The sequence below is a fragment of the Glycine max genome, chromosome 4 (genome assembly GCF_000004515.6).
Source record: "Glycine max cultivar Williams 82 chromosome 4, Glycine_max_v4.0, whole genome shotgun sequence".
Lineage (NCBI taxonomy): Eukaryota > Viridiplantae > Streptophyta > Magnoliopsida > Fabales > Fabaceae > Glycine > Glycine max.
The window spans coordinates 8491851-8518456 of NC_016091.4; the positions used below are offsets into that span (position 1 = coordinate 8491851).

Genomic DNA, 26606 nt, shown 5'->3' on the forward strand with positions numbered 1-26606 from the left:
TAGACAAATAAATAACTTATGTTTAAGAAATTGGATTTGGTTCTATTAAAAAAATAGATTTGGTCTCAAAATACGTACCATTATGACATAAATATTCCTAACAAAAAATAATAAACATAAAGGTAATTTGATTTTTTTTACTACACAAAATTATCTAGTTTTCTTTTATCTTTCTGAGTAAAATGGACTGATTAATAAAAAAGAGTATGTTTAACATTTACATTTTCTTAATACGTTTAAATAGTTTTTTTTTCATTTCTTGTTCACTTGGAAGTCAAATAGGAGTAATTAATATAGGAACCGCATTTCTTTAGTTTCAGGCAAATAAGGTCAAGAATTTGCTCAAAGTTTCATTCATGCCAATGTCTCCGTTTTTAATTATAAATTCTATTTACAAATTTGTTTGTCTTTTTTATAAGATTTGTTTAATTTTAAATGTATTAATTATTTTTTTTCTTATATATTCTTACTTAATTATTTTTTTCTAAACATTAATGAGATATAATTAAATGTATAAATAGATAAAAATAATTATAAAATAATAATACAAATAATTGATAAATTTAATATATTAACTAAAATAATTATTTTTTTAAGTAACATGAATTGAAAGCATCTTGTAAACCAAACTTGGACCTTCATCGTTTAATTATAGTTAACGTGCATTCGCAATAAATAAAATATCAGTCAATGGGAGACTTACGCTACAAAACTGTATTTAAACGCGTCTGTCATCTAAAGAAACATTTAATAGAAAAATATTTAACATATATCTATTCATTATTACATTTTATTTTTACATCATTTGTTTCTTTTTCTCTCTCTCTTTTTTTACTATCGCATTTACTGTTAATTTTCGCTCTATTTCCCCCTTCTAATTCCTCTATTTTCTAATTGCATAAAAAAAATCTCTCCTTTCTACCCAATCCGCCTCAAAAACAGTGAATAAAATACGTTAAAATATAAATCTGATGTTTCTTAAATAGTAGGGAGTAAAATTAATTTTTTTTTATATAAGACTGCCTGATATCAAAAGTTTAAAATTTTATAAGAATAAAATCATAAGAAAATAATTATAAAGACTAAAAACATAAAATGAATATATTATAGGAATTGAGAATATATTTAAGCGTTTCTTAAATTTATGGTATTCAATTTTTAAAACCAAAAAATATCATATGTTTTACATAACAAAGAAAGAAAGTTTTCGTTGAATTTTTTATACCCCATTTTGAGACACTTTAGTAATTTACTTCTTAATAATTTTACTTTTTTATTTATTTAATACATTATATATTTATTACGGGACATTTAATAGGTAGTGATTTTTAATGCACAGTTTATAAAATACTTTAATTTTACTTTTATTAATTAATGATTAATTAATCAAAATAGAATAATATTTTTATAATAAAAAAGATGTTGAGGGACAGAAAAAAAAATGTGTTACGTGTTTGATTTTAAAAATAGTCATGAGATATAATCAAACAGATATATATATATATATATATATATATATATATATATATATATATATATATATATATATAATTTTGTAACCCACTAAATCAAGGGAGAACTTGTTGTCTTCCTCTTCTATAATAAAATAAAAAGTCAAAATATTCCAACTCTTTCGATATAATTTTTACAATGCTTGCTTATCCAATCCAATTCCCTGTAAGATAGTGGATAACCCAATTATTATTTCATTTACCGGCGGTCATACTAAAATATAATAGCAACTGACAAATAGATGAAAAGCAATTCACACAACTTAAGCAAGTTTTGCTTCCAAAAATAAAAACCAGACATGAACAATTAGTGTATGCCCCATTCTTCTCCTAGCTTATCTTTCAGCTGATCTAGTTCTTCATGAGGTAAAGAAACTGTAACAATCCTTCCATTACCATCATGTTCCTTAACTTCTGGTGCTTAACCAAAACAACCCCTTGATCACTCACCCCACGAAATGTACAATTTGCCATAATTGGTTTCTGTTCATTTAGCTTCACCCCATCATAAATATTAGCTTCTTCCAAATTCACAAACGTCAAGTTTACCCCATAAGCTATAAAATCCTCTCTCCCTTCATCTCCCTCCACCAATTCTTCCATTACATGGTTCTCAACCATCTTGTTCTCAGCAATCAGCTTTACCAATTCGGAAATTTCAAATTTCCCAGTTGAAAAATCTGCTTCAACTTTGCTTAACACTAAGAAGCCATTGGTGGGGAATTCATTTTCTGCACGATTAGATTCACTAGTACATATGGTCACAACATTTGGTCCAAAATGTTGGCCCCTTATGTTTGCTATGCACTTCCAAAGTAGCGCTGAAATAATTTCAAAATAGGTGGTCTTGGCCTCATTGGTATTGTCATTGGTTTGATTAAATGTGGTAGTTACCAAATGGTGAAGTTTTTTGGAAGTGATGTGAAAAGAGTAAGTAGCCACATCGTTGTCATTAGTAGCGAGCCAATACTCTCCTACAATATTTGTCTTTTTAATGGAAATTAGAGGGTTCTCAACAATGGAATTAGGTGAGGTTTTGGGTTGAGGGAGATTTGGCGTGTGAAGAGATTTTGGTGGGGCTTGACCTGATAGTATTTGACTCCACTTGGAGATGAAGTTAAATGCAGAAAAGGCATCTCCAAGAACGTGAGCCCAGCTTAATCCCACAGATAATCCTCCACATTTGAACCAAGTGAACTGAAAAGAGGTAAACATAATAGCATCTCAGAAATTCAGTGCCTTTAAACTTAATAAAAAAATGTTGTGAAAAAATTTAAAGAATAGAAATATAGTTAAATTTAAAATTATAAATTTGTATCTCATTAAATTTATATATCTTTTTAGATTCTTACAGGTGCAGACGTGCAGTTAAGTTTGGTTTTAGTTGTTTGTATTATTTTTATGAGTTTCATCTTTTTATAAATTGTAAAAAAAAAATAACAGCTTTTATTTACATTTTACAATTACATAGATTTTTATCAGCATTACAAGAAATGTGGTATCTATTTAAATATTTTTATATTATACATTATCTTAAAATATTTATTCACCTAACATTATTAAATGAATGTCAAGTTATTATCGAGTACCTTTCACAAAAAAATATTATCGAGTAATAACATAATCATTAAAAAAATTGTTTAAAAAATATTTATTTTTAATAACATTTCAATGTCTGGCCTCTCGGCTCAGTCTGCATTGTTCAGTATCAATAGCAGTGCTAGATCTTGTGTTGGATCATAATTCACTGATTTATGTCAGTGCCTAATATTTGCCCATATGAATCCTAAAATGCCCAATTTGGACACCCTTTCCATACGTGTTCACATATCCCGAGCTCCCCAGCAGAATAGAATCAGAATTTTTTTATAAAAACTAAAAAATAGTTTATGTTTAAAATATCTCAAATGCTTTATTTATACGTCAAAATAAATGTAGTAAAACTCAAATTTGAATAAGTTTCTAAAAATGTGTGAATCTTATGCGTAAACTTAACTGTTTAAATGGAAAAAATAAATTCCATACATAAAAGTAAATATAAATATTTAATAATTTCAATTTCTGTAATTTAATTATTAAACTCGAATATAAGTTTTGTTTCCATAAATATATGAAATTTAATTCTTTTAAAATTATAATTTTATATTATGAGTCTGTAAAACAATAAATGTTTCACCAACAAAATTGATAAGTCACAATTTAAATTCAAGTCTAATGGACATTTGGTGCACTATGTAACAGGACAAAATCACAGTTTAAATTGACAACACTTTACACTTTACTCAAGTCTCTAAAAAAACAATAAATGCTTCACCAAAAAAACTGATATTGAATTGACAAGTCACAATTTAAATTCAAGTCTGAAAGTAATAATGGACGTCTAGTGCACCGAGTAACAAGGTAAAATCACAATCAAAATTGACAACACTATACGCTATATCAATAAAAGCGAAATTAGAATAATGACATGTCTCAAATCAACATTGCATTCTGGACATGCCTCTGTCAGAAACAAAATTCTAACCTTATGAGATTCTAATACACATCAATTGGGAAAATATTCAAACAACTATGAATAACACTGAATACCCCCAATACAACCACACACTTTCGGACAACATACCTTCACGAACCAAATTCAATCTCAATACTATGACATTCTTGGAAGAAATAAGCACTCAAACCATTTCTAACTCGAGATTAGCATTCATTTTTCCAAATGGATAAATTATTCATAACCAAACGGGTGTTTATATTTAATGTCTTACTCCAATACCAACGTGAGTTCCTAATGAGAGTTCTTTTGAAACACTCAAGAGTAGAATGCACAACACCCTTCGACTAACCAATGATCAATTTGTGGATGAAATCTACTATTCATAACCATCCATAAATGCAGGTCAACAATATTTTTTTCAATCTTTGAAATTGAAAAATGGTGATGATGTTTGCACAATTTTTTGTGCAATGAGCAATACTCGTGTGTTGACCCTATAGAATTATTATGTACCATCAATGGAACACCCGATGATATACTCAACCTACTTCGATTCACCATCACTCTTATTCATGATGCAATGTTGTATTACAACAACAAGTGAAAGATACCATGACAAGGTGGGTTTTTGGGTTACTCCTTCACTGAAACAAATCTAATAAGATTTGACATTCCTTCGGGATCATCGAAACACTCAAGGATGTCATCAAACAAGTTGTGCCTCTAGGGATTCCCCCTTATGAAATTCATGAATCACAAATGGTCAGACAATTGTTCTTTTGATGGCCAGACCATGCAAAATATTCAAAAAAATTAATCGAATATCTAATAATAGAGTTGAAAAACAACGAAGACGTGTTGAAGGTGTTAGCAGAACTATTAGAAGCGTTTTTGAACAATAGAAATTTTAACTATTTTCAACAAACCAGTAACCCAACTATTGGAAGAAGACATTATGTTATTGTCAATACAACTTTCTAACTATAATTAATTTTGTCATTTTCATGTTTCAATTGTTATTGTTAGTACATTTCGTTGTTTTCATTTTATTATGTTCTGTTTATTATGTTTGTTTATCTAATTATTAGTATTTTTTGTTATTAAAGTGTTTTAATTTCTTCATATAATATCATTAAGATGTGATAATTATATATTCATTGTATTTTTAATCAATCAATTTTTTAATCACTTTATCTTTTTTTAAGACTATTAATTAATTATTTTAAAATTGTTAAATAATTATTAAAAAAAAACATACCCATTATTTAAAAAATAAAAAATGATATTAAAAAAATTAATTATTTTTTAAATTAAAAAATGAAAAGTTTGGAAGTCTGGTAAAAAATAATTATAATTAAACCAAAAATATTATCTATTTTTTAAAATTAAATAATAGAAGCAAAAAAAAATATTTAATAAAATATTTTTTTTAAATAAAATTTATTTTTAAAAAGTATAATATTAAAAAAAATAAAGTTGGGAAGTCGGGTAGTGAATTCCCGACTTATTAACTTCATTTAAAACATTCTTTTAAAAAATAAAATTTTAAGAAAAAATGCAGCTTGTTTAGTCGGGATGGCCAAATTCAACATCTCACCAATATTAAAAACAGGTGCACTTCAGGTATTTCTTTTGAAAGTGGTGTATTTTGAGAAATTATAGGATAGATAAGGTGTAATTGAAAAAAAAAATCTTGATTCTAGGACAAAGATCTTTGAAGGCCAAGAGTGGGAAAGCCTTTCAGGCTTTGTTTCTTGCACCAGCCAAATTTATTCTACACCTAACATTTTTTTCATTAATTCCTAGTTTACCCTTTTTTCATTCTTCTTATTCGTTCATTCCTGTTTCATTTTCTTGTTACACCATTCACTGGTTTGTTGGAGGCTGAGGTCGTGGTTCCGTTGTGGTTGGTTTTGTCAGCGTGCATTGTCGTGGTGGTTGGTTACCTATTGCATTGAGGTTGTGATTGTTGTTATAGTGGGTGTTGCGGTGGAAACGGCGGAGGAAAAGTAATTTTTATACATCTGCAACGTATCCATAAGAAATATATGGATTGACAACCATATAGGTTAAAAAAATTAAAAAAAAAAATACATTTTAATGTATTTTTTTATAAATTTAGTTATATTTATTAATATATTTGTATAAATATTATTACATTAATTATTTATTCAAGTGCATAAAATATGAAAATTTAGATATAAATTGTTATATATATGTTTATCAATTTCAATGTAATATATTTGTATATGTAGTAAAAAACAATGAAATTGTATCATAGTATATGTTGAAAAACATATTTATTGATGTATTTACATAAATATTTTTGTCTAGTGTAGAAGATTTTAAAATAAATTTTAACATTGAATTTTTTTAAAATAAATAGATTTATTTTCAAATAATTAGAATTAGTTAAAAGTTATAACAATTCATATATTCTATTAAGAGATAAATTATTATTATATGTATATAGAGGTATGAATTTTAATATGTCAATTCTTATAGGCTACACATATGGAATTTCACTACTTGTCGTTAGTTTGTCATTTATTTTTTTAATGTTTTGTTAAAATGAACAAAAATCAATGGATATATGGGAGCATTATGTCTGAAGAAATTAATATAAATGCAGACAATGGAGAAAAATCTAATGTGTTTAAAAATATTGATTGTTCTGATGTCTTCAATACTTTTCAAGTATTGATATGATTTTGTATTTGGTTAAAGTAATTAAATGAATGTCTTAAGAAGACTAAATATGTATTATCTCTTTTTTAGGTGTTTGTTACTCGTGAGGACGTATTACAATGGACTCGTACCTTTGCATATGATATTTGTTTTGTGGTTGTGATAATGAGGTCATGCACATCAACTAGAAAGAGAGGAAGGACCTCATTTGTTTTAATTGGTTGTGAGAGGAGTGAAAAATATAGAGCATATAAAAAAGATTTAGTATGAACGGTGAATAGCACTAGAAAATGTGGGTGTCCCTTTAAGTTGTGAGCGAAATTAGTCTTGGGAGGTGAAAGGTGGATGATCAACTGAATATATGGGACTCATATTCATGCATTGGCCAAGTCATTCATTGGACATTCATATGTTGGTCGACTAACTAAGGATTAGAAGTTTATTATTGGTGATATGAAGAACTCAATGGTCAAACTAAAGAATATTCTTCTCACTTTGAAGGAGCACAATGTCAACAACAAAGCAAGTCTACAATGTAAGATATGCATATCGTTCTTCTATAAAAGGCAGTTATAGTGAAATGCAACAATTAATGAAGCTGCTTGAACATGATCAGTATATTCATTAACAAATACTGAAGGATGAAGATGTTATACGTGATAGATTTTGAACACATCTAGATGCAGTAAAATTAAGCAATGTCTATCATTTGGTATTCCCCATAGATAGTACATACAAAACAAATAGATATAGGTTGCCTTTGCTTGACATCATTGGTGTGACACCTACTGGGATGACATTTTTAGTTGCATTTGTCTATTTGGAGGGTGAACATATAAGCAATGTTGTCTAGGCAAACATATAAACAATGGATCAAACGGATTGATAATTTGTGTGTTCCATATGGATTTTCATATGGATCATACGGATTTTCAATCCTTAAGGTCATACGAATTGCAATTTTGCATGCTACATAGGGATTGCAAATCCATATGGATTAAATGGAGTCAAAAAAATAAAAACTCACCGTCGATGACACAACACTACTCATGGTGGCGGAGGAGATGAGTCTTGCGGAGGAAGCATGGAGGAGAAGAAGAGGCAAAAATGTTGGGTGCAAGTAGCAGCTGGTGTATATCAACTTTTAAGTGAAGACCAAATTTGGAATTTCATATAAAATGTTGGGTGTAGAAGAAAAATGTATGGTGCAGTAAGAATGTCCCAAGCCTTTCATGTGTCGGGCTAATAATAACGGATAAGCCCAACCTTGCCCAAGTTTGGAATCCAATAGAGAATTACTATTCTCACTTGAAATTTTATATTCATACCCACATGTGCATTAAAAAACATTCCAAAAATACTTTTTTTTTTAACAAAATCAAGTTTTTGTTTTATAAAATATACAACAAAAATATGCTTTAGTTATGTAAGAGGAGATGCAAAAAAATACAAATAAAAATAGGTTTTCACACAAATGATTTGTAATTGGTTGATTAATACATCATCATTAAACTCCTCAAACATATGCTTATAACATTATTTATAAATCAACTAAGTTTTTCACACAAAGTTTTTGAATATCAGGTGACAATGGGAATATAGTTTGAAATGTTCATGTGGCTCACACAAAGTCAACTAAGAACACATTATTGGCTCTTTTTTCACCTTCATAATAGTTGAGCATCTCTGTAACGTCTTTGTCATTCAACAAAGTGTTATCCTCCTTTAACTCCACATTGCTAGGCCCATATCATTCCACTACTAGTTAGGCTTTCCCCTCCATTGATCCCATACATTTTATTTTGTACAAGGTCATCGAGAAAGTGGGTGCGAAACAATAATTGGGGTCCATTTCCGTTCACTAAAAAGATGCACTCTTATAACTTTTCAATGCCAACAGATGCAAAATAAGAAGTTGATACTGAATCTTCTTATAATATATTTATAAAAAATGAAAGAAAAATTAAATGTATTTTGTACTCTTAAAATATTAAGCGTATTTTTTAAATTACTTTATAGACTATTAAGAGAGTTAGTAAATAATATGCAACATCTGAAAACTTTAATAAAAAAAACAGGGTTCCAATTATTCATCCCTATGATTGATACGGCTGTACCAACAAAAATGCACGTACATATTAACTTAATATACATTAAAATAGTTTAAAACAAAATATTCATTTAAAGTAAAGAGTAATTTAAAAAATTGATAAAAATGATTATTTTGATTCTGGCATAGTGACGTTTTTAATAATTGGTGATTTTGTTCTTCCTCCGAGTATTTAAGTTCCATAAAAAGGAATAAAATTCATCAATTACAATAAAATAGAACCAAAATTAAGAGTCCTAGAAAACATTTTACCTAAATATTAAAGACATGTTTGGTAGGAAATTATTTTATTTTTGTAAATAATTATTAAAATTTTAAAAAGATAATCTTCAATTGAAAACGAGAATTGCATTTAACCACTCATTTAATATTCCTGCTGCTAGGACACTCGAAAAGAAAAATACTTGTGTTGTTAGTGTTGGGGAGAGAAATTGTGCACATGTATGTATTTTGTATTTGTTGGAAGAGAAATGTTTTTTTTTTAACCAGGAAAAAAATGTTACTAACATTTTTGAATGAAAAATTATTAGGTAGTTTAGAATTATCAAAATCTCTATTATTTTCTACCTGATACGTAATAGAACATTATTAATTATTTTTTAAATTGAAAAAATATGAACATATTAGCATGTTTGGATATATGTTTAAAATTAATTAATTCATGCTTGTCTGAAGTTACCATACATAGCTTTTGTGTCTTCTTGTGTATTTGATGTCAAAATTATCATGTCTGTGAGTTTTAAATGGGGGTGCAAACAAATTATACATCATGTAGAGATTAATTGAGAATATAATCACATGTTAGTCTCAAACTCTAATAATTTTTCATCATCAACATATTTTTTTAACATATTCTTAATTATTTTCAGAAAATGATTGGAAAACATAATATTATGTGCATCTTGTTCTTTATTTAATGAAGTTTATCAACGATTTTATAATTTTTAGTATTTCTAACTAATGAAAAAAAGTATGAACTAGAAATAGTGATTTAGATTTTATTTTTGACAAAAAAAAAAATGTTAGTGAGTAGGTGTGTTAAGTACTGAGTACTGTTGAAGTTTGCTGGTTAGGGTGCACAAGTTAAATAATGCCAAATTGTTTCTTAACCATTAGATACATTGTTTTTTTTTTTTTTTAATGGAAGGTATTTTTATTTTATTCCTTCTTTTCCCACATTGTCCTTCTGTCCTCATCTCTCTCTCGGTCTCACCCATCAACAGCAAGCACATCACGTCGTCTCCACCAAGAGCCGCCACCGCCGCGGACACCACTGTAACAACCAGAACGGCGAGGCGAAGGAACCCAAGTAGGGCGATAACAGCAGTGAAACCACGGCCACGGCGGAACCACCACGAAGTACCAGAAAATCCACCGCCAACCAACCACCGCAAGCCACTAACCGCGAATCCACAACAAGCACCATCGCGGCGATGAACGACAACGATTCTCCCTCTCTCAGATCTGGATAGCTTCGAACTAAACCAACAAGAAGTCACAACACAACATCTCAGTCTGTTGATTGACCACCACCATCGGCGAGCAGGAGCGGCCTGCTAGCGTCGCGGACGAGTTCGCGGTTGCGAATGTTGGCAGTTGTGGTCGGTGCACCTTTAGATCTGCAAAGGTGGTTGCGGATGTTGACGCCGTTGCAATGATTTGGCCAGAAGAGGCTAGGTCATCTGAGGGAGAAGAAAGCAACGGAGAGAAGGGGTTTTCAAATGGACAAATTGGGAAAAGAAAGAAAAAAAAAAGAATAAAAACATAAAAGAAAAGAAAATAAATTTTTTAACAGTAAATCTAGTTTAATATATCTAACGGTCCATAAAACTTTGACATGGTGCCCAAGTTGTTTAACTTAGGTACCCTAACCATCACCTTGTTGAAGTATAGAGTATTATGGACCCTGGGATGAAGCAGAAAAGAAAATGAAGAAGAGATGAATCCCATCATATGGTCCTGATGAATGGGCCTTTATCGGGTACGATGCACCCACCCGAAAGAAACGCGTCCCATCCACTTAAATAGAACGAGAGCGGCGCAGATTCTGGCATTGCTTCCAGAGTACACACCATTCTCACACCGTATAAAAGTGCATACATTCACACTCTCCGCACACCGCACCGCACCGCACAGCACAGCACAGCACGCATCAATCAAATACACCGTATAAAATCCACTTAATAAGTCTCAGTAACACTCATTCACTCACCCTCAATTCATACCCTCTCCTTCTCGATTCTTCTCGAACCGTCACCGTCGTGGCTATGCCCACTAACGAAGACTTCCAAAGTATGTATTCTCTATCATTGATTTCTCGCTACTCTGTTCTTTGAGGTGAATCTTGAATGCGTTCTCTGAATTATTCTATTGGTTTGCATGAGGGAGTGAGATTTTAAAAATGCAAGTTGAAGCGAAATGTGTTTTGAGAAGGAATATGTGAACAATTAGGTTTCGTCCAAACGTTTCAATTGACGGCTTATTAAAAAAAAATTAAAATTAAAATTTTCATAGGGCTGGGAGCAATTTGATTCCTCTATTGATGATATTGGTTACTAGATAAATCAAAGATAGGGTAAACATGAAATTGAATATAGATTAGGTCAGGCTTATTTGTGACGCTACTTATATAGTTTGAGCCTTTGAGATATCGCTTCATGCTAATTGTTTTCATGTTTTTTTTTTTGTTTGATATATATCTGTCAGGTGTTTCAAATTGCTATGTGTTCAAGAGCCGATTGCAGGAGTATGCGCAGAAGGCGGGGCTGCCCACGCCTGTCTATGAAACTATTAAGGAAGGGCCTTCCCATGAACCTTCTTTCAGGTCAACAGTGATAGTGAACGACGTTCGCTATGATTCTTTGCCTGGATTTTTCAACCGCAAGGCGGCAGAGCAGTCGGCCGCAGAAGTTGCTTTGGTGGAGTTGGTCAAATCTAATGCAGTTAATCAGTCCATCACTCAACCTGTTGTAAGTAGTCTTAACCGAGTATAAACTTTTTGTTGTTTGCACGGCGTGGGGGTAGTTGATTATTTTTTACATTGCTTCAGCTGATTGGGATGCTTGATGTTTTTGTTTTGCGGGACAATTTGATTGTATATTATTGCCATCTCTGGTAGTTAGCTAATGGTTTCTTTTCATGGTATGCAGCAAAATTGATGATGCCCATTGCCTTGTTGATATGATTGGTTTTTATTCATCAAGAGGATGCCTTATTTTCCTTCTTCTGTTGTAGTTTGCACCCTTTTGCTGCTCCTCTTCTATAGTAGTCAATAGTGCACTATAGTGGTGCAGCAGAATGGACTGGCCCTGGGCTGCTATGGGATTGAAATACAAAACTGGTTTTCAATAGCAGCCATTGAAGCCAATATTGCTGCTTTTCACATGCTACAGAAACATAATAGGATTTGAACCCTTCTTTCTCGAACATTCTACAAAAAGTTACCTGTTTTGAACTTCATTTCTTCACACTTTACAAGACTATTTTTTTTGCATCTGTTCCAAGTTCACAGTCTACTAATTTTATCTAATTTGTTATTTCCTTTTTCTATTAATTTCACAATCATCTTTCATTTTTTACTTCATTACTATGTTTTGTTTGCTCTTAGATTGATAGTTGCTGTGTGTGTAAGCTGTGACTAATTAGTTATTGTTTACATGAATTTCTTTAACTATGGTTTTCTTAGTATTTGTGTAGTATAAATTATTTAGTTTGCATAGTATTTAAAATGGCTGTCATCCCACTTCTCACCATAGGATTATCAAAGTTGGCTGCTACGCACTGCCAATCCGAGATTGATAACCATGTCTTATTAATTGAATTTCTTCCATTATATTGGAGATCTCTGTCTTAAATTTTCATCTAAAGAATATTTCTGTTTGTTTTCTGATTTTTGTTTATAATCCTGTATTTTTTAGTTATTTATACTGTTGGAAGAATTACTTGGAATGCATGGATTTTGTGAAAAGAAAATGCCAGTTTGAGTGCTGAAGCATTGCCTACCCTGGGATTTAAAGTTACTTTTGTACCACTGTAGTTGAAGTCCTAATGTTCTTTCTCACTCATACACGAATCATCCTCATTCTTTAACCCCATAATAATTTTGTGCAAGGGAATAGAAGAGAAGGGCAATTGATTGAAAACCAGAACTTCAACACTTTGTTCTTGTTTTTTCTCAAACCAAGTTGACCATCCATACTATTTGCCACTCATCACCACCTTGTTTTTGTCCATTTTGACTATGAGCAGAAATATAATTGCTGCATATTTCGAACATGGAAAATCGTAGACAGCCACATTTTTTTGCCATAGTATATGACCTGAATAGTTGAATGCTTATTTACTCTTGGATGCATGATTGATCACTGCCACTTCATCGTGTCCAACAACCACCAATGAATTTATGTGTATTATTGTCAAAATCCTGGCTAACTTTTTTGGCCACGTAGAACTACATTTTGCGGATTACATTTTCACCCACCTTAGTCATTATTTAATTCTTGAAATATGCATAGTTTTCTGATTTAATGTTTGAGAGCTTATAGCTTTGGTGAACAATTTATCTTACACATTCGTGATTGTATTGTCTCTCGACATGTGAGACTTTTATTTCAGCATTGTAGTCTCTTTCAGCTGTACAAGTTATTGTATATTTGCTGCCTCTGACCATGTTAGTGGTGTTGTTTTTTCCAGCATGAAACAGGATTATGCAAGAATTTACTTCAGGAATATGCTCAGAAAATGAACTATGCAATGCCAATGTATCAGTGCAAGAAGGATGAAACACCAGGTCGAGCATCAGTATTTTCATGTACGGTTGACATTGGGGGGATTCTATATATTGGGGGAGCAGCAAAAACAAAGAAGGAAGCAGAGATAAAAGCTGCTAGAACTGCTTTATTAGCTATCCAGTCAAGTGCATCTCATGCTTCCGAAAACCAGGTTGGCCATCCACAGTTGACCGTCCTTCCATGCAGAAAAAGGGCAACAAGTTCTGTTGCCATAGCTGATGAGAATTCAAATCCCCCAAAGCCTAAGAAAGCGCGGTTTAAAAGGAAGTCTTCCAAGAGGAAACCCTCTAGAGATAAGATGGGCCAAATTCATACTGAAAACTTGGGCATTGGAGAAATTATCAATCATGAGGTAGAAACACATGCAAGTGTTAATGGTGAATCTGGCCTCCTTGAAAAGAAAACCGAAACATTCACTTCAGAAGCCACCAACAATTTTGAAAATGGAGTATCAGTTAACTATCAAGAGAAAGAAACATTGGCTGGGGAAAGTTCTTTTGCTGTGAATAGCCAGGAAGGGATTTTTGAAAATGGGAAGTCAACAGAATTATATTCCAAGGAGAACAATCTTGGGACTGTTGTTACAGAACTGTCTTCTGCGTCTAATGGAGGCATACCGGAACCAAGTGTGGAGGTGAACAAACAGCAATGCAATGGAGAAATGGTTTCTGACCATTGTGTTGTGGGGGATTAAGGCTTATTGAATTATTAAAATGGAAGATAAGATTCAAGCAATGCAGTCATTTGTTAGTGTTAGGAACCTTGAGGATTCCAACTGTTTTTCTTTGTTGGGTGTCACTCAATTAGGAAAGTAAAATATAGGATGTGATGATTCTCAAAGCATGTTGATAATTTTTATCAGTTAACTGATGAGGGTGTTTATCACCATTTATTTATATTGTATTAGTATATTTGAGTTATCTGCTCCATTTGTCCGCGACATGGGACATGGGACATGGATTTGGACGGGTTTGAGTTTAAATAAAAAATGGTGTCTCCTTTGAGAGTTTAAATTTAAATTTGAAACGTGTTTAATATGAATCAATGAATGTATTCGAAGTTGAGAAAATTTAGTGGAGTGTTTGGCTGAATGAAGAAAAATAGGATAGATAGAAATGGAGAAGTGAGAAATAGGGTGAAATAGATGAGAAATATAATAGATTTAATATTATAAGAGAAACGGGGTGAATAATAATACTAATGAGAACTAGAATAGATTTAGCATGATATAAGATGAATTTCCACCTTGGTGTTTTTTTTTTTTAAAAAAAAAAACTTGACAACATAACTCCGATGATAAGAGATCTTGCAAGAAGATCTTGAAAGATCTATTATTAGAGCTATCAAGATTTGCATTCATTTTAAAATAATGATTTTTTTTCTTTCTTCCTCTCCAAAATTGATTTGTATTAAATTCTTATAGAACTTACAAAAAATAGTTTGAGATTTATTATTGGAGTAAAAAATGGAAGAGATCTCCAGGGTCATGTAACATTGCATGGTCTATTAAAAAGGTGGCTAAAATCTCAAAATAGATATTCTATTGGAAATGCTCTAAGATAATAATTGTTGTGCATGTGTGAAAAATCTATTATACGGGATTAATAATTTAAATGAAAATTCATGGTATTTTTAAAAATGACATAAATAATTAAGCGATGAATAATACCATACTCCAACTCCATCTCCAAGTGAAACATCTAATCAGACTCAATATCAGAGTTATTTTCATCAAGTTGTGGAATAAGGCCAAGTTCTAAAAATATATAAAATATAATAATATGAATAAAAAAAAATTAGACAAAAACAATTAAACAACAATAAAAGTTTATAATACAACAACAAAAAAAATACTTATTTCAATTCTTTCAATGTCGTCCACGAGCTTTTCAATGTTAGTTGGATCGACACCAATGATGTGTACAAATCAATGCTTCAACTGTCCTTGGGGAGAGAGAACTCTTATAACAATTAAGCACTCTACCTCATGTGCTAAAAGCATACTCTGAAACATCAGTAGAGACACGCATGACCAACAAATCCCTAGCAATTTGACTAAGAATAGGATATATGCTAGAATTAACTTTCCACCACATCAAGATGTCTAAAATATTACTTTTCTTCTTCAAACTCTCCATGAGATACAAATCTATTTCATTTTTAAGATTATTGATATTAAAATTCATGTCTTTCTTAAATTCTATAGCAAAAGAAATTTCAGGTGCATCAAATTCATCAATCTTCATATCAAGAGTGGGTTGTGTAGAATTTTCAGCTTCCTATCCATTTCTATTTCTAGTAGAAAGCACATACACATCTAACAAAGCATATAATGTGTCATTCACCTTAGTACACAAAATTCAGCTTCTTCCTTCTCATAAAATTTATTTAAGCCCCACTAAACAAACAAACTGAAACTTAATATGAGGATCAAACATTGTAGCACCAAAGATCAACTCCTTATCCATTTCTGAAATGCTTGTAATATCTTGCAATGTTTAATGAAATATTAAGAAGTTACAAAATTAGTCACTCAGTAATATCAAAAAATACTTTCAAGAATCTAATAAAGCATCTTGCATTTTCCCAATCCTCATTATTTGGAATACCACCATTCAACATCACATATTCAAAACACTTTTCACTCTATCTCTTAAATGCTTTATGAAATTTCAATGCACTTTCAAGCATTATGTAGGTGGAGTTGCACCTAGTGAAAAAAATCCAATTGCACAATAGATTTTTCAATTATCCTAGCTTCCTTGATGCAAATTTTGAACCTATCCATGCGACCAGCTGATGCAAGGACATATCTAACAACATTCCTAATTTTGCTTATTGAAGAATGATACTCCTTCAATCCATCATTGACCACAAGATTTAAAATATGTGCACAACACCTAACATGCAAGTGTTCTCCTTTCATTCTATTTTTCTAGTAAGACATTGCAACATCATTTGAGCTAGCATTTCTCAAATTTTTACCAATGGTTTCCCCTTTGTGATTCGCCAATGGACAAGAATTGAGATGCAACTTCCAATTTCCATCAATGAAATGTGCAGTAAGACAAGGATAACTCAAAATTTGAACAGAAGTCCAACAATCAATTGTGAAACTTACACCTTGATTTGAATTAGTAAACATATTTTTCAACTTCTGTTTTTCATTGATGTAAAGACTCCAACAATCCCTAGCAATTGTAATCCTTCTCGGAATTGGAAATTTAGGTTGCAAGACACTAATAAAAAGTGAAATCCCCTCCCTCAACAAACTTAAAAGAAAATTCATCCATAATTATTATTCTAGCTAAAGATTGTCTACATGCATCAACATCAAAATGAACAACATTAAGAACACTACCACTTCCTTTCCCATCTTTTTTCATTTGTTGAAATGCAAGAGTTTGTTGAGAGGAACCAAGAGACTCTTTGGGAAAATTTTTACATTTATTCAAAAAATGATTTATAAGATTACTTGTGTCATTTTTATCTGAATCAACAACATAATCTTTCGTGCACCAATTACATTTAGCTATACCGATGTCCTTAATTTTTTCAAAATGATCCCAACACCAAGATCTAGGCCTACAAGGCTTTCTGTTACTTGGATCTCCAACATTATCAGGTGTTGGTTCTTCTACAACTTATCTTTTCTTTTGAGTGTTTCCAACATTTGATTTGGAGACTCTTACTTTGATCAAAGCATCTTGCTCGTCCTCCAGATTTATTGGTTCATTTGAAGCCTTGCCAGACTGAGTATTTGTAGTTTGCTCTCTATCACTACTTTAAGTGTTTTCAACCTGCAAAACATGTTGACAAATGTCACCTTCATACATATTTTAAATAATAAAAGAAATATTAATCATGTGATAGGGGAAGGGACTACCTCCATGGTGTGATGGTGGATTAATGGATTTTGATAACTTGATAAATCTATTACACCCACAAGGAAAACTAAAAAAAAAAGAATTATTAATTGTTGACAAAAATTGAAACATAAAAGAATTATTAAATCTATTACACCCGCAATTCCACAATGCAAACTAGACGAATTCTTGTTAATCATTGACAAAAAAATGCATTTAAGTATAAGATAACAAAGTATAGTGTACTAGTGTAACCGTGTAGGGTCTTGTTCTTTATTTTTGTTCACAATATGTATGGTTACTTATTCTATATTGCTATTGGTACATGTATATAGCTATGCACTTAATTATGCCTACTCTGTTATCTCACTGCTTCTCTTTCATTCTATTTAGTTGTTAACAAATTCTCAATGCTAATTAAATGTGCTTAAGGACAAACATATCCTACATGATAGTAACAATGAACCTAAGATCGAATATGATACTTTAAAAGGACTATAGTTGGTTCCAAAACAATCAAACTTAACATCTAGTCTAAGCAATTTGGTTTGTAGATGGTGTTTAAGAAAGATGTTTATCAATCACTTCACAATAGATTCAAAGAATAGGCAATAATAATTCAAAAGAATAACAAGCAAAAGGAACCTAGGGTTGTGACTTTGATTATGCTTTAAATTCCCCCAATTTTTATTTCTATTGACTCCTAATTTAACTTCAGCTAACAATTAGCTCTCTTAAAATTATCAACAGAAATTGGTCAAGTTCTAGCTATCATTTTTTCTCCAATTAAACGTCTAGCTTATAATATAGGATTAATTTGAAATTAGGGAAAAACAAGAAGCACTTAGAGGATGATATGATTAACAATTTTTAGTCCAACTGAAGGTTAACACAATACTGCTCAAGAGATAGTATATAATTAATTAAGCATTAGAGTGATCAATTCTATGATATAGATCAATGCAATGAAATAATTCTAGAATGAATAAAATAGGAATCCGATTAAATGGAGAATTGGGGTTCACAAACACAACCTAGCTACATCACAACCCTAACTGAAGAAAATTAGCTAGCCATATGGGTACAAATCATAAAGCATAAAATTATGTTAAGAAGCATAAAGAGCTAGTACAAGGGAAAAGAAAACAATTACAATTATAAACCCTCGTGATGCTCCTCATACACATATTTGCGAAAGCCAAGACTTGTGAGTTGTGAGAGTGATGTGATCCTTATTAGGGGCAGATCACTTGGTACAGGTCACAAAATCGAATGATACCACTTTCCAAGAGATGGAAGATAAGTCAGGGATAGACGCCATAAGGGTTCAACCTTGATAAGTCGGGAATTTGTTCGACAAGGAACCAGAGAGAAGCTCTCACGAATACACAAGGTACTTTCTGAAAAAATGCTAAAGAGTCCCCTTCCTTCAAATAAGTTGAATACATATAGTGTAGCATTAAATTAATAAATTAACTGAAATTGGTGCATCAGAAAAGACATAGAATTTAGCTACTAATTTATTTAATTACAATTACAAATAGAAAATATTGGATATGAGCCTTCAAATTAGTTTCGGGCCTTCAACAATCAAGATTCTTAGGAGTGCCTTTGGACCTTCGTCCTTCTCCACTTGGGCCTTGTCAAGTATGACTGCTATCATTTGTTGGAGGGTATCCTTTAACTGTTTGATTCTATCCTTGGTCATAGGTCCTTGTATTTGGGCAACTGTGAGATTCTCATCAATGAATGGTGGCTTTGGCTTAGAAAACAAATTAGTGAGAAAGGCTGAGACTTGCGAGAGACGAAAATGGTGGTTCAACTCTAGCTCACGGTGACTAAGGTAGCAGATCTGTAAAATGGTCGAGACTTGCAAGAGTGATGCTCATGGTGGTTCGAGCTCATAGTGGCTAAGGTAGCAGATATGTAAAAAGATCGAACCACTTGATTCACTAAATAAAAAAAATCAAAAAATCCAAAGACACTTCGATTTTGATCATTCATTGGTTTTTTGATCGGTTTTCGATTATTTTTTTTGGATCATTTTAGTTATGAACACCCCTAGATTTGATGGTGTCCTGAATATAATTTAATAAAATGTAATTATTTTCTTTTATTAATAAATGGCTTTAGGGGATTAACAAAAAGTAAAAGTATTAAATAACATTATTATTTAAATGTTTAAATTAAAAAAAATGTTATTTTGATTTAACATTTTAATTATTTAACAAAAATGTGTTAATTACCAATGAGTTTGTTTTATTGTACTTAGTGAATGTTTGATTTGTTGTTAGATTTTTTAAAATTATATTGAAATATCCTTAAGGTAGTTTAAGGTAAATTTTGTTTTGTTCGATTCCATGTTAAGGAGTTAATTTTATGTTTAAAATTGATTTTGATTAAAGAAACTTTAAATAACTTTTATGTTGGATAATTTTTTTTAAGTTTAACTACTAATTTTACTTTTATAATAAAAACATTTAAAAATAAATTACATTAACCGAGTTAAATACTTGGATGGAATGCGTTGGATAAATTTTTTCTTATAGAGTTTAATTAATTATTTTACTTTAATAATAAAAATATTTAAAAATAAATCGTGGATGATATTCTTGTTTGGAAAGGAAAAGAGAAATAAAGTGATTTTGGAAAATCTCACCACACTATTTACTCTTCAGCGTGGTAGTGTGAATTACGTTTGAAAATGCACGGTCGGCCTCGCAAAGCGTTGAAGCAAGAAGATGAAGCCGCTTCAGCAGCCAAAGCTGAAAAGCTTCGTTCACTCCAAGCTCAGTTCCTCGCCAATCACCACAATCACATGTTGCTTTTTCTTCCTTCAAATTTCTCTCTCTCTCTTGTCTCTTCTTTCGATTTATTCCAATTGCGCAAATCTGGTTGGTTGCAGTTATAGCAAGGAAGCGTTAGATGTGAGCGCGAAGCTTCTAGAAGTGAATCCAGAGTGCTACACAGCTTGGAATTACAGAAAGCTCGCCGTTCAACATCTTCTCTCTAACTCCGATTCCGATCCTCACTCTATCTTCGATGACGAGCTCAAACTCGTGTGTTCTGACTCTCGTCGGCTAATTTAATTCAATATAATACTTTCGATAAATAATTACTTTGTTTTGTTTTTTCTATGAATTGAATGAATTACTATGCTTGATTATTTATTTATTTTGAATTGTTTAGGTGGAGATTGCGCTGAGGAAGAATTTCAAGTCTTACGGCGCGTGGCATCATAGAAAATGGGTACTCAGCAAGGGGCATTCGTCCATAGACAACGAAATGCGCCTTCTGAATGGTTTTCAGAAGATGGATCCTCGGAATTTTCACGCCTGGAATTACCGAAGGTTAAACACTGCAGAGATTTTTATTTTTTTTTTGCCACTGTGTTTTTTACAGTTAAAAAATCAATTCTCGCATTTGAAAAAAATAAAATAAACACATGTTTCCAATGTAGTATTTAAATCTAGTTCAATCTTTAAACCGAATTGGCTAAGTTGGTGTCCTTTTTTGTGTTGATTTTACTTCCAGGTTTGTTGCTGAACTGATGAAACGATCGGATGAGGATGAGTTGAAATACACAGAGGAAGTGATAGGGACTAATTTCAGTAATTACTCTGCTTGGCACAATCGTAGGTTGGTATAGCTAGCTTGAAGCTTACTTATTCAAAGGGACATTCTGGTGCTTGCTGGCTGTGCGCCTTTTCTGTATGGTTTCGCTCATTTTATTGCCTAGTATCTTTTTCAGAACTTGTGAATTGACAATAGACTGCTTCGCTTGTGTGTGCACGCGTCTCTGAGAAGGCATGAAATTGCAATGTTAGGAATGATGTTGTATATTGTATCACACGTTTTGCTGACATATTGGTAGTCAAGATTGATTTGTCTACTTATGTTTGTATTATTATTATTATTATGTTATGTTCTTGAAACAAGCATTGCCATCTATCAACCTTACATATTTAAATGTTTTCAATGTGAACCTTGGAGGTGTACCTTTGGTGTCTATTGTTGATCAATTGTGGTCGAGAACAGTGGTTGAATTTCATGTTTACTCCCCATCTGGTTATTTGGCAAATAGTTGTTTCAGTATTGTCAATAATAATCAATTAGCTACTACTTTGAAGCATTCTACAAGATTCTCATGTAGATAAACAAACTGAAAGTATATTATTGCATGTACTTTATAAATGAACCGGGTAGTAGGTCCCCTTTCCATTAACCCTGTAAACCATTTCTCCCAATTCTGTGATGGTTTTGGGGCAAATGTGAACCATAGTACAAGATGTGGGTGGTGGATTGCCTTAACTAGCTCTATATGGCAGCATAGGAATCATTTGATTTTCCAAGGAAAACCTTTTGATCCCTATAAAGTCATGGACCATGCTATTTTTTTAGCTTGGTCATGGTTAAAGGCTAATGATAAAGATTTTAGTACTAGTTTCAACCACTGGTCTTCTAATATAACGAATTTCGTTGCCTAGTTAGGGTTGGGCTTGTATGTTTTTGCTGCTTAGGTTGGATGGTTTTTTTGGAGGGTAGCACCTTGGTGCCTTGTAATCTTTACCTCTGGTACCACTGGTACTGGCTTACATATTAATAATAATATATATATTTTTTGCCTTCCAAAAAAAAAAAAAAAAAACTTTATAAATGAACCCTTTTGGTGCTTGATATGGTGACATGCCATGTTCTATGGATATATAAACCTGCCCATTTCCCACATCTTAAATGATCATCATGCATGATGCATTGACTTTTATCATTTGAGCATGAGAGATTATTTTGATGTTGTAGGAAAAAGTTTCATGTATTTGTATGCACTAGGTAGTAGTACTACTCTTCATTAGAATAGTGGGAAAACCTTATTTTCTATTTGGTTTTCCTTCAGTGTTTCTTTTTGGGTGGGTTCAAACCAACACCATTCTTTAGGACTTTTTCATTGGGTAAAATGCGATGCTTCTTGATTAACCAATTTTATTAATCTAAACCAAAAGGCCAAGAAAGGTGTATTAACTAATTTTATTAATACATATTGCATTGAGAATTTTTCAGTGTGCTTTTGTCTAATTTGCTGAAAAGAAAGGCTGAAGGATATTTCCCTAAAGAAAAAGTTTTGGAAGGGGAGTTTGAGCATGTCCACAATGCTATTTTTACCGATCCAGATGATCAGAGTGGCTGGTTTTATCATCTTTGGCTTATTGATCAAACAGTGAAAACTGATGCTCCTCTACTTGTTTCGTCTTGGCCTTCACATGGATCTAATATAACTCTAATTGGGGACAACGACCTTCGTGGTTGTGGTTTGTCTCTGCTGAATGGTACACTATCAGACACTGAAACACTTCCAATCATTCTTTATTTCAATCAAGCTGTCGAAGGAATAAACTCATCCACAGTGGCTATTAAATCTGAACTTTTAAAGGAGGAACTTGTTTGGAAACCACTTTCAATGAAAATTTTAAATACTGCACAGGTTTGGGTTGTATATCTAAACCTTGGAAATATGGAGCTTCAACCATCAAAAACTTACTCTGTAGAGATCAATATTGGACATTCTAAGGGTGTTGTATCTTCAAATGGAAATCACTATGGTGATCCTTCCCAAATTTCCTTTGAAGTGTTTGTACAGACTGCCTCTACTGAACCTACTGAAGGACAGGGTGGGAAAAGGACTACATGGAAGGATACAAATTTCCAAAAAATTGATCATTTTCAGGAATCAGATTCCATTCTTCCTGCTGATCAAAATCCCCATATTCCGACAACTTCCAATTGGTGCACTGAGGAAATTGGTGAAGAAATAACTAAATTTCAGGACTTATTGTCCGAGTATGATTGGTAAGGTTGATTTGTTAAATGGATAACTTTATGATTTGAAATTTCACCTTGGAAGTTTTATTCCCATGTTTTTATCCCCGTTTTATTAGATGATAATGTGTGCCCTTTTCTTTTTGTAGTAAAATTGGAAAACTTACACTTGCTAGACTTTTGACTGCTCTTGACTTGTTATCATCTCAACATGATGGAAGAAAATCTAACACCGAAGAAGTTCTTCAACTTTACACGGATCTGATGAAGTTGGATCCAACACATTCTCTTTACTACAAAGACGAGCATAGTCTAATATCACTAAAGCGGGTAGTTTACTTTTATTCAGTATTAAATATCTATCGTAACATGATCCTGTTTGCCATTCACTTTTATTGATAAAGATATCAAATACTTGTGTGTGAATATCTATCAGCATATGTTAAAAAATGTGATGCCAGCTAGAATAAAAGGACCTTTCATTCTTGTATCTGTTCTCAAATGAGCGTGTTTACTTTTCTGTTTTCAAATTGAAAACAGAAAATGTGACTAGGAATGCATTTATTTGTGTTTGACTGAAAAAGATTTCCTTGGATTCCCATTTGAGGTGTGGGAAAAAAGTGGAAGCTGAACATATTTTCGGAACCAAACTTGCACTTTGTAGAAAAATCAGTTGACTGGAGAAAAGGCATTTAGAAAATACAAGAATCTTCTAATTTCTATTTTTTTTTCTTTCATTCTGCTGGTTTTCCTATAAAATTGTGCTAGTCTTTGGAAGCTTTTGTATGGCCATGCTGGTGTATTTTTATACTTACTATTAGGATTACACTAGTGCAAATTTTCTGTTTCTTCCACAGTAAATCATTTTTCTCTTTTTTATATTTTTGATGATTCTGCAGATAACTTCAACTAGGGACTCTTTACTACCATACTGCCACTACTATAAAGATGCAACAGAAACAATCACTGGTTATTTTTGTCTAAAATTACAAAATCTATCATTATCACGGATGGGATCCATTGAGAATTTATTGTGGGTGCAAATGCTAGACCTTAGCCACAACGAACTTCAATCCATCGAAGGTAGAACTTGCATATCTGATAATTTTACTGTAACTTAGCTTTTCCCTCCCTTAAAATACAACAAGAATCTATCCTTATTCCTTCTTAGTGGGGTCAGCAACATGTATTCTAGTATGCCATCGTGCTTAATCCTGTATCATAGATTCATGCACCCCATTGTTTTTTTATACTTATAAACTGAATGATATTATGCTCTCCTATTTTCTTTTAACTTTCTAAACAGGATGTTTTGCTTGTATTAGCAAACCACTAGTCTTCTCTGCTCCTGTTTCTATCCATGTTTAGCTAACCCCAATTCTTTCCTATGCTAATGAAGCATAAGCTGTCCTCCTTTTGAATCTATATAGCTTCAGCTGGACTACTGATGTTAATAGTTTAATAAAATTTAATAAATTAATATTAATTATTTAAATATTTTTTTGTTTCTTGCAATATCTATTACCCAACTATAACAAACATGATTTTCAAGTTGTTATGCAGAGAAACTGAATCCTGAAAGGTTGTAGCTTAGGTTGAAATCTTGAATCACTTTTGGAAAGTTTAGCTTTTGACGTATCCAAATATGGAAATTAAATGCCTCATACTGAATCTTTTGACAGGGTTGGAGGCCATGCAACTTCTATCTTGCTTAAATCTGAGTCATAATAAATTTGGTAGTTTTACTGCTTTGGGGCCTGTGAGATTGCTTAAGTCACTTAAAGTGTTGAATATTTCATACAATGAGTTAGGCTCTCACTCGATTGACACCACGAGATACTTATGCTCTTCTCCTGTATCACATACTGAAGAATTTGCCTGGGACCGTTTTGAAATCCTCACTGGCAGCATTAATGCCACAAAATTTTGGGAAGCTTTCTTGATATTTGGAAGCTTGACATTGACAGAGTTAAACATAACAGGGAATGCAGTAGCTGATGAGAACTTCAGGTCATTTCTCGTTAAAGTTTTGCCAACACTCAGGTGGCTAGATGATGAAGAATTATCTTGACAAAGGACATGTTTTAACCCAGTTCTCATTTGGTCCTCATTGGCATCAGATGCTAGATTGCTACTATGGATTGTGCTAATAATAGTGGGTAACATATTTTACTGTCCATACAAAATATCAAATGACGTCCTTGATGAGTAATACAAGCTCCTTTTTCAAATCTCAGTGCTTCGCCTTAGTCATGGAGAAGGTGCAGTGTATTTATACAGTCCTTAAACATGTACACGATCTATGATATTAGCCTTGTTAGGCTTGAATTACTCCCAGTTTATATAATTTTTGGTGCACTGACACATGGTGTAATCAATCTCTCTCATTTTTCCTTGATCTTATACTCGTAGTTTTGAACATTGCATGCTTGAAACGGTGATTGTGACTTGTTGCCTTGTTAGGAGTAAATAGATTTAAAATAGAAAAGACAACTATACAAGTTTAGGAATCATATTTACACCCAATCATCTCTAATTTATTAGCACTCCCAAATAATCTCGGTCATTTTTTAAACAAATCCTATCCCTTAGTTTTAGAGTTAATCTTCTTAAAACCTGCAAAAAAATCCTAACAGCTGAAAAATGCTGTGGTTTGATAGAATCCTTGGTGAATTATGATGAGGGCAGAACTGGCTTGACATCTGAAGAAGGTTGTTGGGTTGTCACAGTTGAGGAAGTTCTAGAAAATGGCACTCTCCAAAGTAGAGAAAACATGTTGTTGTGCTTTTGACAAAGTGCAAAAGTGAGCCATGTAAATACAGGGAACCAACCAATCCTTAGAAACGATGTCATTGAGAGAGGTCTCCTTCAGTCAAAAGCACACACCCTTTTGCAGTTACTAAGAGAGTCTCCTTATCCATAATATAGACTCTTTTGAAATCCTCTCTTTCTCTATCCACATACGTCGAGTTGTCAGATAAAAATTTCCATATAAAAAAGAAAACAAACTTAAAACGAAAAAGGAATAATAATACATTTTTTTAGTATGGAAACCTGGCCATTGTGGAGGTATCGAGTGACTGGTATTTGTGCCAATAAACTAAAAGTTGTCAAAAAAAAAAAGCTTGATTTTTGTAGTTGGTTTGTAAAATTCTACTTTTTGTTGTATAAAAGGCAATACAAGTAAGTAGCAAAGGATCTCTCTTCAATTCTTCCTTTTTTGCAGTGGCTTGAAAGTGAGCTTCAATGAAAGTAGGACTGTATCTGCATGGTCCAGTGGCAGAAGGAGGTCCCCCAAGAAATACAAGTAAGAAATTTTTGTTTCCCTTT

At 32.2% G+C, this 26606-nt stretch overlaps 2 protein-coding genes and 1 pseudogene across 2 annotated transcripts; 2 read left to right on the forward strand and 1 right to left on the reverse strand.

Moving 5' to 3' along the window:
- Positions 1-1818: 1818 nt before the first annotated feature.
- LOC100806303 (protein ECERIFERUM 2-like) lies at positions 1819-10881 on the reverse strand (annotated as a pseudogene).
- LOC100806833 (double-stranded RNA-binding protein 1) lies at positions 9902-14516 on the forward strand. Its single transcript, XM_003523741.5, has 3 exons — positions 9902-11098; positions 11513-11775; positions 13499-14516. The coding sequence occupies exons 1-3, from the start codon at positions 11074-11076 to the stop codon at positions 14288-14290; spliced, it is 1080 nt and encodes a 359-aa protein (XP_003523789.1). The 5' UTR covers positions 9902-11073; the 3' UTR covers positions 14291-14516.
- A 5592-nt stretch (positions 14517-20108) lies between these two features.
- Positions 20109-25634, forward strand: LOC100807900 (geranylgeranyl transferase type-2 subunit alpha 1). The gene is made up of 8 exons (XM_003523743.5): positions 20109-20282; positions 20368-20521; positions 20652-20812; positions 20997-21101; positions 22521-23306; positions 23426-23606; positions 24176-24359; positions 24959-25634. Exons 1-8 carry the CDS (start codon positions 20167-20169, stop codon positions 25345-25347), a joined length of 2076 nt encoding a protein of 691 aa, XP_003523791.1. The 5' UTR covers positions 20109-20166; the 3' UTR covers positions 25348-25634.
- Positions 25635-26606: the final 972 nt, after the last annotated feature.

Bases quoted from the DNA above. Each gene is read 5' to 3' on its own strand.
- LOC100806833 (XM_003523741.5), top strand. From the start codon at position 11,074: ATGCCCACTAACGAAGACTTCCAAA. The intron at 11,099-11,512 runs GTATGTATTCTC...TATATCTGTCAG, and splicing joins CACTAACGAAGACTTCCAAA to GTGTTTCAAATTGCTATGTG. The intron at 11,776-13,498 runs GTAAGTAGTCTT...TGTTTTTTCCAG, and splicing joins AGTCCATCACTCAACCTGTT to CATGAAACAGGATTATGCAA.
- LOC100807900 (XM_003523743.5), top strand. From the start codon at position 20,167: ATGCACGGTCGGCCTCGCAAAGCGTTGAAGCAAGAAGATGAAGCCGCT. The intron at 20,522-20,651 runs GTGTGTTCTGAC...TGAATTGTTTAG, and splicing joins TCGATGACGAGCTCAAACTC to GTGGAGATTGCGCTGAGGAA. The intron at 20,813-20,996 runs GTTAAACACTGC...TTTTACTTCCAG, and splicing joins CACGCCTGGAATTACCGAAG to GTTTGTTGCTGAACTGATGA.